Consider the following 14,551-nt stretch of genomic DNA (forward strand, 5'->3'; position numbering starts at 1 on the left):
ATAAATGATTACTCTTAGTGAGTTACAGTGAGTTACCCTCCCTGCAGAGGGAACTCATTCAGCGGCTCCTCTGGCAGCTGCACAGCGTCTCTCCCTCTCCTCTCTCGCCGTGCGCACACAGGAGTCGGTGTCGACAAGTGATTAAACCTTTGGTGATGTAAACCTATGTGAATAAACTCCATATATGTGAGTGTGTGATAGTTGTGGTATCATAACGGCCTGTCACAGGTTACAGCGTGATGATTAGAGGAGAAATGGCAGAGCATAAAGGTCCAGGTGGAAAAAAACAACAACTCAATTTAGGATTTTACTAAAAGAAGGAAATCACCTGTTGATTTATATATATAGATCCCAGGGGACATTTTTTGTATTTGAACTGTTTAAATGTGTAATTTGTGGTAGATTTGATTTAGTTGTACTGTTAATATTGTAACAGAATCTGAATCTCACTCTGAGTTACTACAGTCAGATAGAGGAAGTGGCTGATATCAAGAAGACCTACCAGTGGTTGGAGAATGCTGGACTGACAGACAGCATGGAGGCACTAATCATGGCAGCACAAGAACAGGCCCTAAGCACAAGGGCCATAGAGGCCAGGGTCGACCACAGCCGATCAGACCCAAGGTGCAGGCTGTGTAAAGATGCCCCTGAGACGGTACAGCACATAGTGGCAGGGTGTAAGATGCAGGCCGGATCAGCGTACATGGAGAGGCACAACCAAGTGGCTGGGATAGTGTACAGGAACATCTGCACCCAGCATGGACTCCAAGTACCTCAAATCCCAATGGGACACAGCTGGGAACAACAGGGCTAAGATCCTGTGGGACTTCAGCTTCCAGACTGACAAACAGCTGCTGGCTAACCAACCGGACATAGTGGTGGTTGACAAACACCAGAAGAAGGCAGTGGTGGTAGATGTGGCGATACCAGCCGACAGCAACATCAGAAAGAAGGAACAAGGAAAGGTGGAGAAGTATCAAGGGTTGAAAGAACAGGTGGAACAGATGTGGAAGGTCAAAGTTGACCCCTGTGGTAGTAGGAGCACTCAGGGCAGTGACCCCAAAACTTGGCGAGTGGCATCGGCAGATTTCAGGAACAACATCTGAAGTCTCAGTCCAGAAGAGTGCAGTCCTAGGAGCAGCTAAGGTACTGCACAGAACCCTCAAACTCCCAGGCCTCTGGTAGAGGGCCCGAGCTTGAGGATGACACAGATATTTGTCATATCGTCATTATGTGTGAATTTTCAGAGACATGATCAGAGAGATGAGCTAATGTGTCCCAGAGGCCGAAAAAAAACCATTGCAAGTTACATATCTGATTGTGTCTGCAGGTCCCAATCCTGTAGTTCTGACCCACAATAAAGCAGAAATTACCTAAAGCCAATCAGCATGCAACATACAGAGCGATGTAAATACCGTTTATCGGGGGAGGGGTAGTGACACCTGCTACAAGACATCAGCAAGCAAAACCAACAATTCCTGCTGCCTGCATCTCCTCAACCATTCTTGCACTGGTGCTATTATTCTTTGAGAATTATTCCAGTAGAACAACAATGTGGATTAATCCGCCACTGTAAATAGTCCACAGAAAATGCTCTGTTTCCTTCTGTTTGTTTAATAAAAACTACAGTGACCATCTGCTTAGTGCGGAGACTTTGAAAACAAGTATTAGTTTGTGTTTTTAAAGATTCAAGTCTTCTGTAGGACCCAAGGTGCTTGGAGCTGACAGACAGAGACAGGAAGTCAGACAGCACTGAGAGACGAACTAATATGTTACTGGTTTTGGTTTTCTTATAGGTTTTATTGATAATGGAAAAATGTAAAATATCACCAGCCTAATTATTTAAAGTGGAGTTTAGTTTATGCTTTATTGTTTCTGAAGGTTTAAACTGCTTTGCTGCCCTAACAGGAACAAAACTCTGCAGGACACAAGATTGAAATACAGAAATTAAATCTACATGTAATTGTGTAAAATCTGGGACTTTCCTATCCAAACTGGTCAAACGATGAACGTGATGATGAATAAAAAAAGAGCTGTGAAAGGAAAGATTAAAAAGAGAATCTTGTTTTCTGAAAGAATGATGAGAGAAAAAGGAGGGTGGTGAATGATGGAGAGATAAACAGAGAGGTGTCTCTTCTTTCGGCTCTATAATATATTTTAGCTGTTTCATGGTGAAGGAGGTCACATCGCAGGCAGAAGGCCCAGTTCTTCCCCGGCAGGACAATGAAGACGCACCTCTCCTCCCTCCCTCCTCCTCCCTCCTCGTCCTCAGCCTTTGTCTGCAGGCCCAGCGAGTGAGCCGGAGGCTGAAAGAAGTTTTGTTTTGGGCGAGGTTTATAAATGGATCAAAGCCTCCTCGATAGTGCTAATCTTCTCACAAGTCCTTCTCAAGACGATGTTGCACATCTCAGACGGAGCGGTGAGTCTTTCCTTAAAATACCTCGCAGGATTTTTTTTTTCAAGTCTGGCAGCAGTTCAGATTCACTGGAATATATTGAGTTTATTTTATTTATTTTTTTAATCCACTTTTGACTGGTTGTTAAAGCAGATTTCTGCAAAAGTGAAATCAGTAAACGAGCAGAAAAAATGTGTGTATAAAATTATACACACATTTTTTTCAACTATATAGTCAACTCAAAGCTCTTAAATAGAGGATACAAATATTAGTGTTTTAGAATTATCATTATTTTTTTGTTTTAGTCTTGAGCTTAGCAAAAAGCAAATTGTTAATGCATCCAACAAGCATTTCAGATTGATTGATTGATTTGATTTGATTTAATGCATTGTGCTCCAGTCAGTCACATTCAATCTTACAGAAGGCGCGCCAAGCTATTGTTTATCTCAGCCCTGATCAGTTCAACCGCTAATTAATCTGTGGGTGTGAGCAAGAGGCCGTGAGGATGATAGCGCTTTAGTCTTGACCGTAGTTCAAAAACGGGACTCATCCATGTGACTGTTTGTAAATATCAGTTAGTTATCCCGCCTAACTGCTGCTGTAACTAAACTGCTGAAGTGCAGAACCTTCCTCTGAGCCAGTGGAGTTTTGATCCTAACTTATAAACTCACCCAGAAAACAAAGACGGATTGTAATCAGATTTGTGATCCGGCAGAAATGCAGACATGTGACTAAATGTAGATGATTGTTTTAAATCTTCTCTGGATTTAATCTGCACGAGACACTTGAAATGCAACATATCAGCCGGTCAAGTGAGATCACTGTACCTCTCTCAGATCCAAATCATTCTGTTTTAAAGACAGTGTCAGTACGCTGTAACAAGTCAGAAAGATTGTGGCAGTAATGAAATAAAAAAAATGACACCTGATTCTGAGGAAATCCTGAAACAAACTGATTTGCATTCTGTGAGAACTATTTTTTAGTTATGAGGATAAATATGGACAAACAGACTGAACACTCAACCTAAGGATGTTTAAGTGCGGATGAAGCAAACCAAAAGTGTGTAACGATGTCACATCATAGAAAAGTTTTTACTAAACGCCCAACGATTAAAAAAGGTTTCAGATTTAAAAATCTTGAAAACATTAACAGTGTTCATTGCTCTGAGATGCTGGGGGTGTTTCCACTGAAGGCACTGAGCTGAAGAACGAGCCACTTCAGAGCAACAGACTCTCTTTAGCCCCTAACTCAGTAGTACAAAGCGCACACACACACACGCGCACACACACACACACACACACACACACACACACACACACACACACACCACGACCTGCTTTGAAGTGAAAGACATAACATTTACATGACTTTGAGGAATTTGATTTATTGTGTTAGTCCGACTAAAACTGGACTTAAAATCCATGTAAACATGTTAGTATGACTGAAATTGCACCAAATCGACTTTCTCAAAGTTGAACTAACACACCCAAATAATGCAATTGGGAGCTGAATTGCTCCTGCATGTATACAGTCAATCAGACCCAAACTGGCCGAGGCGCTCTGAGCATGCTCCACAGTTTCCGCCCCGGGCTTTGACCCTGAAGTCCAATAGCATTAAATGTGTAAGAGAAGAAGAAGCCGGTAACAACATGGAGAAATCTACATCCAGAGCCGTGACTTTTTGGACGGACCAAATGTACAGAGCTGTAAAGTTGTCCACCATGGTAGCAGTTAGCTGCTAGCTAACTGTAGCTAACTAGCTAACAGTATTTTGCTCTTTGATGTAATAGATCAACTGGAAAAAAGGTCCAATTCTAACAAGCTGAAAGGGGGCATATCGTCAGTAGTACTTGGGTCAATAAATGGATTCCCCTCCCCTGCTTGTATACTGGGACAAGGACAGTAGTCCAATTGAACGGCCTAGATGAGCTATAACTGTAGCTCCACTTCACTGTGCATATACACGTACTGAGACTCTCGATAGCAGTTAACTCAGTAATACAAAGCATGCATGCATACACACACATGCACACACACACACCCCAAGTTACAGAATGAGCTGTCACACTCTTGTTAGCAGCTACCCCAGAAGCTTTGGTCTATGGTAGCGCAGCACACACCCTCTTTTGCACGTAGATAGCCTCTCATTCAGCAGCTAATGTTCAAGCACACACCCACAACAGTGAGCAGTAACTGCCGGTGGGCTGGGTAACTGATTCAGGCTCAAATACTGAAAAGTACGTTAGTGACCGCTGTTTTACTTGTGTTTATACGATTGTGGCATTTAACAAAGATATTTGTCAGACTGAAAGAGCTAAGACAGGTCACAGGATGTGGCAAACTCACAGCAGGCGCCTGAAACAACACTGATGCTATGACCTCTAACTTTAGAAGTAACGTAGTTTTTATATAGAAGAGGAGAGGTTATGTTAAGAATGGCTCCAGTGCATCATCGCGCCATGATTTCAGGCCCGACCAAAAAAAATCAGACACAGAAATATTGAAAAATACAGTCTAACTCCATAATTCTGTACTAAATAGTTCCAAATCTTTTCAAAACATGTGTAATGCGTTTTCTGAAGAAATTATTGATTTTGCTTTACCTGGACTTAAAAGGTGCAGATTTTTCCCAGTGTGATTAGCTTACCGTCTTTCTCTTGCCTCCCATCATCCTCTTCCTCTAGATGTTGTCGAGGCTGCTGGGACTCCTCGTCCTCTCCTCCCTCTGCTCGGCCATGCTGAAACCAAATTTCAATGACTCCAGTGCAGAAGACCATGGCACCAACTGGTCTCACCGCAGCCGTAGCATGCCGATGTCCTCCGGCTACATGCCATTCAGCGAGGGGCACCCTGACGACATGGACTCCAAAGCGCAGATGAACCAAGGCGACATGTACTCTGGCGACACGGACTCCAATGCGCCGATGAACCAAGGCAACATGTACTCTGACAACATGGACTCCAACACACCAATGCACTATGGCAACATCTACAACATGAACACAGAGGACACAAACTCTGGAGACCCCCAAAAGACCATAGAGTCCCGAATGTTTGGAAGCACCGATCCAATGATGCCCCCCATGCCTGATACTGGGATCTGTGAAATGCTGATGAACTCGGCAGCGCCTGTTGATCAGATTCCTTTTTTCTGCCTCTGTTGGCACTGTAAGGGCACCGTGGGGCCCAAAGGAGACCGTGGAGACCGGGGCCCTGCGGGTATGTAGATCACTTTAAGTTTCCCATTTTGGTGGGAAAGCAGGCTACATATGAAAGCTGACAGCAGCTGTGGGTTTCATTTTTGGTTAGACTCCTCTTACAGGGGGCTGGGGGTGATACACAACTGAAGTTAAACTAATCTGATTCTCAAAGGAGCAATGATCAAACTAGAGTGCTCGGGTGCTGCAAGAAAAAAGGTTCAGGTTTGCAATAATCATTTTGTTGTTATGTGTAAAAAGTATATACTGTATTAAATAATGTACGTAGCCACCGTGCTATCACCCATTGGTTTATGGACTCCTGTTTTGAAGCCTTGAGCGTGGCGTTTTGGCGATCGCCTTTTGGAGTTTTGGAGCCAGAAGTGACTATTTTGATGAGACGATGCAGCTCTGGAGGAGAGAGGGGTGGATCTGACGCAAAAGCCCTTTTCACACAGAGATGGCGCTATACAGCCGCTACAAAGTCCCTTCTTTACGCCACAATTGCATTTTGAAACAGAACCAAACAATGGCAACATCATGCCACTCCAGTGTGTGATTTCACACAAAAGGGGCGTGAAGGGTGTGACGTGTAATGCAACAGCATTGGCCTTAAGTGTAACATACAAAAAACGCGTTGGCATCACTTCATAAACAATCGGCTGATCTCATCCTCTGCTCAGAGGGTAAAGAGCTCCTGGACCACATTTTTTTCCTCAATCTGAGGACATTTACAGCCACTGTTCTTCTTTGAGTTAGCTGCTAACTGCTTCTCACTACTTTTTAAATTCCCGGCCTTGGGTTCCTCACACAAAAGGTCAACATTGTTAGATCCATGATCCCATCCTGCCAGCTGTCCTTTTGTTTTTTTTTTTACAGACCTTGTTCTGCCGCTGTTACTACCTCCGTTGCCGGCTTAAAGTGGAGACAACTCTGTCTCCCCAATCCATCATCGTACCTTTTATACAGAACAGCGAGGCGGCGTAACGGCATGAATTTCCTGTCTTTAGGAGGCAATGTAAAAGGGGCTGTAGACTGTGGTGATGCATCGTAGACAGCCTGTCACTTGATTTTAAATGTAAATGGGTGAATTATATAAAAAGTCTCCCCCCTATACAGTTGTCAAGAACAGGGAAATAAGCTTTAGAGACGTATATTGTTTTTTTTGCACCGGGCTGTAAACATGTTTATTTCTACTGTGAAGTTGGACATTTTAAAACAGGGGTCTACGGGAACTGACTCGCTCTTTGAACCAGCCTCATGTGGCCATTAGAGGAACTGCAGTTTTTGGCACTTGAGGTTGCTGCTTGGTAAAAACCAAAGAAAGACATGAAAGTATCTGATGAGAAACATGCATGAAAAAAAAGACATGCAGACTTAGATAACTTTTCAATAAAGTTCCTTTTTTGTTTGTTTTGAAACCAGGTGCCACAAAAGTATTAATGTTTGATAAAAATTAAATCAGCTCACATGGGGAAATTAAAGGAGGTCATGACAAAAAGGTTTGAGAACCACTAGTCTCTGCAAGAGGAGTGTGATATCAGCAATAAAAAGTCAGTGAAAGAAGTAACCAACAACTAACCTGAGTGTAATTTTCAATCAGGTGCACCTGGGAGTCCTGGAAGAAGAGGAATGATGGGGTTCCCTGGTCAACCAGGATTTACAGGCAGTCAAGGGGTGAAGGGTAAGTTACACATCAGGAACTCTCCATCACCTCACTGTTAATGACAACATAACACAACATCAGTCTCGGGCTGCAGTTTTGGCTTTTTTATATGTCTGGTTATCAATGAAGAAAACACCTTTCAACAACATTGAAACTGTCCGTTTTGATCCATCTTCTTATCTGACTCTGGATTAGACAGAAAAAAAAAATGTTGAGCTGCTCTACAAAAGCCACTTTGTGCCCCAACAGAGGGGGACCAAAAATGGGGACAGTAAGTATTGGTTCTATTGGTACCATCCACAACTTTTCACAGTGGAAACAGAAAAAAAAAAAAGCGTACCAAACTAAATTAAACATATCGTACTGCTCAGTGGAAACGGGCCTCATGTGTCTCTGTTCAGCCCATTCATCTCATACAACTTGTCCACCAAATCAGATCTGGTTCCTCAACCAATTCCGTCCAGGACTCTCAGGAAACGGTTGTTGTACCATGCACAAAACAAGAAAACAGTAGGAGTAAAATGGCAGAACACATTGATCACCTGCCAACTTTTGTTTCATTATTGCAGATATTTGTTTTTCTCCAACTATTAATGAGACCAATGCACGCCATCCACGTTTCCCTCACTTGCATCTCGCGTGGAGAAATGAGTCTTTTCCTCTGAAGTGCCACGTGAAGCGGCGTCCGTTATCAGCTATAGAAACTTTTGATAGAGTTTGTGTCTGCACACACAAAATGTTATATATACATATATAATGATAAATATTCAGTTCTCAGTAGCAGAGCAGCAGCGTTTTCTCTCTAACAATCAGCTGCACATGAACAACAACCTGCTTTCTGTATTTATAATCTGTCCTGTGTCCTGCTCAGAGTCACACTTTGTCTTTATATGATTTAGGCCTTTTCATCATTTGCAACTGTATTTATCGATATTCTGATTGTGATTATCCAATAACCCAGAATATGATCGCAATGTCTTTGAACAGTGGAAATTATTTATTAGGCCAATTTTTTCAGGGAAAATTACAATTCTGTAACTCACCGACCCGACGCTCAGGAATGATCAGCCTCAGTGTGACTGAATGGAAATGATGGTCAGTGGTGTAAAAAGTGTTACTTGCTGACAGACAGACTCTCTGACTTTGATTGTATCCATGATAAAAGTTGATGAGGGAAATAACAAATGTGAAATGTGAAGAGAAAGATCTTTCTAATAAAAAAATAAAGTCGTTTGTTTCCTTTTCTTGTTCAGATTTATAACTCAATGGTGAATCAGAAAACAAATTAAATCTCAAATGTGGCAGTGATACACTTGGGTTTAACCTCTTATCTGTCTTCACTCTGGTGTGAAACTCCAGCGATGTTGTGATCTATCAGACCAGTCTGATCAGCTGTCCAATCAATACCTGATATCCAATCAGGGGGGTGTGTTGGTAGGTAAAGACTTCTGTGAAGCTGCACTCATATATCCTCGGTTCCCTCTCCTCTAAAAGCCTCCTCTCTCCTCGACTCCTTGGAGTCCATTTAACGAATTGAGACGTCCTTCAAGATAGTGAGAGTCGATCGACTTCCGGGTCAAGTGATCAAGGATAGAGGAGTCAAGGAGGGATATTGGGATGAAACCCAGATAATGTAAAACACAGATGACAGTAAAAAGAAATCTGGTGCACTATGACGTCATACCCAGAGTAGAAAAATCTGTAAACAGAGTATTCAGAACCGTCAGAAACCTGAGGATTTTCCTCACAAGGATCACTTTAACATACGTTTACCTCATTATTTGAAACTTTGGTCATATTCAACATAAACATCCTTCATTGTAACCTTCATAAAGGTCGCCTTTGTATTAACTGTAGACCATGCAGATGCCTGTCATGCACACTTTAATGTCCCCAACCAAGGTACTAGAGCTGAAAATCGGTCTTCAAAGACAAAGACAAGACATAACGCAAATGTTTGATTAGTCACTGTAATGTGATTACTGAATTCAGGAACACTAATGGGTTACATTACTGGGTTACTGACAAACAATGTGATTACAGTAGCACTGGTCTTAATGCAGGTTACCTCATACTGCTTTTCATTTCTTTTGTAATAATCATTTTCTTTGTCGTTACAGGTCAGAAGGGAGACATGGGGGAGAAAGGGCAGCCCGGCACTGTTGGTTTCACCGGGATGAAGGGCAGCCGAGGCTTCAAAGGTCTGCTAAGATCTCTCTGTGTAAAAGATTCCTCTATGTAAAGGGCTAATAGTGTTACATGAACACCACTATCAGCAGGACAACATCATTCGTCATTGACAAATAAAACAGTTGTATGATGTGACATTGCAGTAGTTAAGTTTTGGTTGAGTTTAGGCACAAAAATGATCATGGTTTGAGTTATGGCTTCATGAACGTTGAGGGACGTTCCTCACCATGGCTACAATAATAACGTGTTGTTTTAGGTTGATCGTGGTTAAAATAAACTAATGTTGTGTCTAAATGTAATGTAAATATTCTTGATGCATGTCTCCAGGAGAAAAAGGGGAATCAGGAATGGAAGGCCCCCCAGGCTCACAGGGCCCTCAGGGAGAAACCGGTACGTGCCCTGCCTCCTGTGAGAGTGTCCAGGGTCCGCCAGGTCCACAAGGCCCCCCTGGATCAGCCGGAGCCCGGGGCCTGCCTGGGGTCAAGGGAACCATGGGACCCAAAGGTATTAAGGGAAATAAGGGTGACCTAGGTAGACCCGGCGACCCCGGCATGGATGGCCTGAAGGGTGATCAGGGTGAGCAGGGGATGTGTGAGTGCACAGATGGAGCAGATGGTGCTGATGGGAGACCAGGAAGTGAAGGAGCTAAAGGGGACAAAGGTGACACTGGTGTCCAGGGTGTACAAGGCCCCATGGGGCTAAAAGGCAATGAGGGTGACATGGGTCTCATGGGGCCACCTGGGCCCTGCTCCCCAGCCATCCAATCGGCATTCTCTGCATGTATTAATGAGTCGTTTCCCATTCACAACTGGCCTGTTGCTTTCCCAATCATCCTTACCAACCAGCAGGGGCACTTCAACCCACTCATGGGCATGTACACGGCCCCTGTCAATGGCACCTACGTGTTCAGCTTCCACCTGGCAGTTGCCAAAAAGGTTCTTAAGGTCGGCCTGTATCGCGAACACTACCCCATGGTGAGAGCAACAGAAACAACCCACCAGTCCACCACCAGCCAGACTGTCGTCCTCCACCTCATCATGGGACAACGGGTGTGGCTGCAAGTGAAGGACGAGACCACTAACGGCATGTACACCGACGCTGAGAACAGTGGCACGTTCTCCGGATATCTGCTGTACCCCGACTCCTGTGATATGCCCATGGGCCGACATCACTGGCCTCAGAAAATTAGAACAGGATTCAAGTGGGACTCTCCTTCCTCATCTACCACACCTTCCCCCACCCCTCCACAATAGCAGGCTCCAGTCAGTCAGTCACTCAGTTACAGCAAGGCATCCACACACATCCAATCAAACACAGTGTATTTATAGCTGCAAGTTTTAGAGGGGTATTCTGTCACACAGAACATTTAAGTGACATTCAATATTCAATCTCTTCCATTTGTGGACTGAATCTGAGTTGTTCTTGACATGAGGTAAAAGGCAGGGTGGACAAAATAGCCAATATGAGTTTTGTTATTACACCACAAAAAATAACAGTAATAATCATGCTTATCAAGTCCTGTTTTAATAGCCATGCAAGTGACTGAACCATGAGGCTGACATTGGTGGTTTGTGGTGAAATATCTCAAAAACTATTGAATGGATTTCCATGAAATATGGTTTAGAAATTCATGTTTCCTGCAGGGTCAAGTGTAATCACTTTGGTTCATTTTGGGTGGGGGGTGGCATGTGTGTTAATAAACTCAAAACAGCCTGTTGTACTGGAGTTCTGGAAACCACATAACAACATCAATAAACTATAAGATTTTTAAAGAAATGAAGAAGAATATGATGAAGAAAATAGCGGGAAAATACCCCCCCCCTCTAAAATGTGGACATAAATTCACTCTTATAATTCAACACTCACTGAAATATGAAATCGCATGTAGGCTTAGTCGTACCAGTTTGACAAATGCATTTGATCATGCACTCTGAAGTCTGTGTAAGGCAAAATCACTGATTTCTTTCTAAACATATTAAACATGTTAGAAAATACTTGTTGAAAACATGAAAAGACTGAACTGTGTAGTGCTGAATTGTGGAGTTAGATTGCTCAACATGTGTCCAGGTTTTTTGAGTAGACCCTGTATTTATTAGTCAGAAAACCCTAAGACAGCTTGCAGAAAGTAGCAAACTCATCGGTTTGGGCCACGCACCCATACTGTCATATACTGCATACCCTGGTAAAATTTCAGAAAGGTATGAAGGTATGAAAAAGTAGATACTGCCCATGCCTTGAAAGAATATAAGGCAATATATGAACATTCACATCCTGGATTAGTGTAGTTCTGGCTAATAAATCCTTAATTTTGCTTTTGGAAGAAGCAGCTTTACAATCAGGTCAAGGAAATACTTAAAAAAAATCCCAAAACAACCCAAAGTCAAAAAATAACAGAAGCTGTGGGTCAATCTAGACAACTCACCGAGGATCTGTTGAAGGCTTAAGCCTCACTGATCTCTGTTTTAGGGCTGTTTCCAGCCCATCAGTTTATCTCCATGGTCTCTATGGTAATGGTGGTGAGTACAATGATCTCTGGCAACCAAAATGGCTCACTTGGTTGCCAGGCTTGATGAATTGCACATCAGAATCGGCTGCATTGTGGGTTGATCGGATGCCTGAGGTTGACACTGGCCCAAAACCAGCTAACTGAAGTTGATTTTTACCAGAGATTGGTCCAAGGCCTTTCGCCCAATGCCCATCTTTTTCAGTGCCAGAACACAACTAACTGTGCCAACGCTCAGCCACGAAGGAGCCAACTCAGCTGGCTGCCTTGGTCATAAGCCCCTTTTACGCTGCCTCTTCAAGGCATGAATTTCATACCTTTATGTCGCCTGTATAAAAAGTACAGTCGCGGAATGGGGGAACAGAGGTGTCTAACCTTTGAGCCGACAGCGGAGATAATAACAGTGTCACAACAACGTCTGTGTAAACGAGACAGCCAGCAGGATGGGACCATGGATGACATGGGTGTGACGTTTTGACAACTTTATGTGTGCGACCCACCCCCAGGAGATTTAAAAAGCAGCTGATAGCAGTTAGCAGCTAACTCAAAGAAGAACAGAAAAAACGAAAAACAATGAAAATAGTTAGGTCCAGGAGCTCCTTACCCTTCAAGCAGAGGACGAGAACGAGGTAAATGACTGTTATTGCCCTGTTATTCCCATTGTTATAAAGTGTTGCCGATGCCTTTGTTAAACTTCACACTAAAGGGTTATGATGTTGCCGTTGCTTGGTTCTCTGAAAAAAATGCAAAGGCAGCATAAAGAAGGGACAGCATAGCAGCCCAACAGCATGATATCTATGTAAAAAGGGCTATAGATAAACTAACTGAAACTATAAATAAGAGTCATATTTGTAAAACTGATTTTTCCTTTAAGTGTGAGTACAAATATGACAGTTCAAAGCACCAGTGTGTAGGCTTTAGTGGCATCTAGTGGTGAGGCTGCAGACTGCAACCAACTGAACACCCCTCCACCCAACCCTCCTTTTCCAGGCATGTAGGAGAACCTACAGTGGCCTTCACTTTGATATAAAAACGCCTAAGTCCCTCTCCAGACAAGGCTTTCAAACGAAGGCTGGGACACAGTGTCATATCACATGTTATCATTAAAGTAAAACACACATGCATTCAGTGTGGTCTGCACTTGCTCAAAGCCTAAATAGCTGGTGCACTATCATAGAACGGAGGAGTCCGCAATCAGCCTTGGGTCAGAATATTTGTTGTAGGAGAAATACAGATATAGGTGAAGATAACAGATCTGCAAATATCGAAAAGATCTATAATATATGATGATAAACAAAAAACTTTAAATTGTATTGACCGCCGCTCCGAGCATACCCAAAAATTTCTGTCAGGCTGAGAACACCCAATGAGCACCTGAGCGAACACCATCCCTTTATTTCTGGTGTTGTCTGCTGTAACCCTCCAACATCACAGCTCCAGTCGCATTGCACATGTGTCATAACCAATAGCACCAATGGGTCAAAGACTGTGTCTAAGATAAAGAAATTCTTAGTTTCACGGTGACTTCTGAAACATAACTATAAATATTATATTCAATTCCTACGCACCGCTCCTATAAATTTTAATAAGTAAGTTTTTCAATTTAAGTCAGGTACCCGTCACACTCCATCAAAAATTAAGGATTAGAGTAAGAGTAACTCATTTGTATTGAAATACATCTGCAAAACTAAGAGCGCTGATTTAGTAGCAGAGATTGTGACAGGAATTTTATTTTTTGGTAGAAAATGTAAATATGTGAATCGGCACTGTGGGTTACGGTAAAATCAGACAGTTTGCTGAGATGGAGGTTTGTTAGTTAAAAGGTTTAAATGGCGAAGGAGCAGTAAGGAAGGTGCTGTGAAGGACATAAGATGGTGGAGAAATGAAGTCATGTACAGGTGGGGTCCTGGGCTGGTTAAAGAGTAATGGGTAATGTTTTGTCAACAGTGAAATTCTCCATAAAATGAGTGAAAATAGTCTTGAGAGTGACAAACTGCAAAAAATAATCTATTTAAACAGACACCCAGATTAAGTCTGGGAGAAAAAAAATATTGCTTCATGAAACAAACATGAATAAATGAGCCGTTGGAGTGAGAGCATTTCTAAAAGAAGATTAACTGGTTTTAAAACTTGAATACCAGTGCAGAGGCTGAGTGAGACTGCACAGAGAACCAGTGGAATTGACAAACTAAAAATCAAAATGAATAAAAATGCCAATAATAGCCAATGATTTATAAAACTCACTGTGATGAATTAAAAACACATCAGAAATAAGAGCTGTGATTCTTGAGTGCTGTAGGACAGCTACAGGTGAATTCTGGACGTTTTTGAACGATGCAGGTGGGGAACTGAAGAAAGAAACATGATACAACATATTCAAACCCTCACTGAGGTGTTTTGAGCAATGATGTAGTTGTGTGTCACATGCTGCACTCTGTCCACTGTGGTTTTTGTCTGATAATTAAAAGTTGACTTTTCTCCTTTCTCTTGTGTCTGGTTGTTTCTTCAGCAATTTAAATTTTTTGCATAATTCATACAATATAAAATCAGCCCATTCTGATTCCTGTTAAAGGGTCCCAAATTGACAACAGGAGGGACAT

At 42.5% G+C, this 14,551-nt stretch overlaps 1 protein-coding gene across 1 annotated transcript; it reads left to right on the plus strand.

Annotated features, from left to right (window-relative positions):
• The first annotated feature begins 2,288 nt into the window (after positions 1–2,288).
• Positions 2,289–14,428, plus strand: LOC126409056 (otolin-1-like). The gene is made up of 5 exons (XM_050074943.1): positions 2,289–2,419; positions 5,080–5,614; positions 7,196–7,276; positions 9,379–9,459; positions 9,776–14,428. The coding sequence occupies exons 1-5, from the start codon at positions 2,396–2,398 to the stop codon at positions 10,699–10,701; spliced, it is 1,647 nt and encodes a 548-aa protein (XP_049930900.1). The 5' UTR covers positions 2,289–2,395; the 3' UTR covers positions 10,702–14,428.
• The last annotated feature ends 123 nt before the right edge of the window (positions 14,429–14,551 follow it).

This window comes from Epinephelus moara, chromosome 21, assembly GCF_006386435.1.
Source record: "Epinephelus moara isolate mb chromosome 21, YSFRI_EMoa_1.0, whole genome shotgun sequence".
NCBI lineage: Eukaryota > Metazoa > Chordata > Actinopteri > Perciformes > Serranidae > Epinephelus > Epinephelus moara.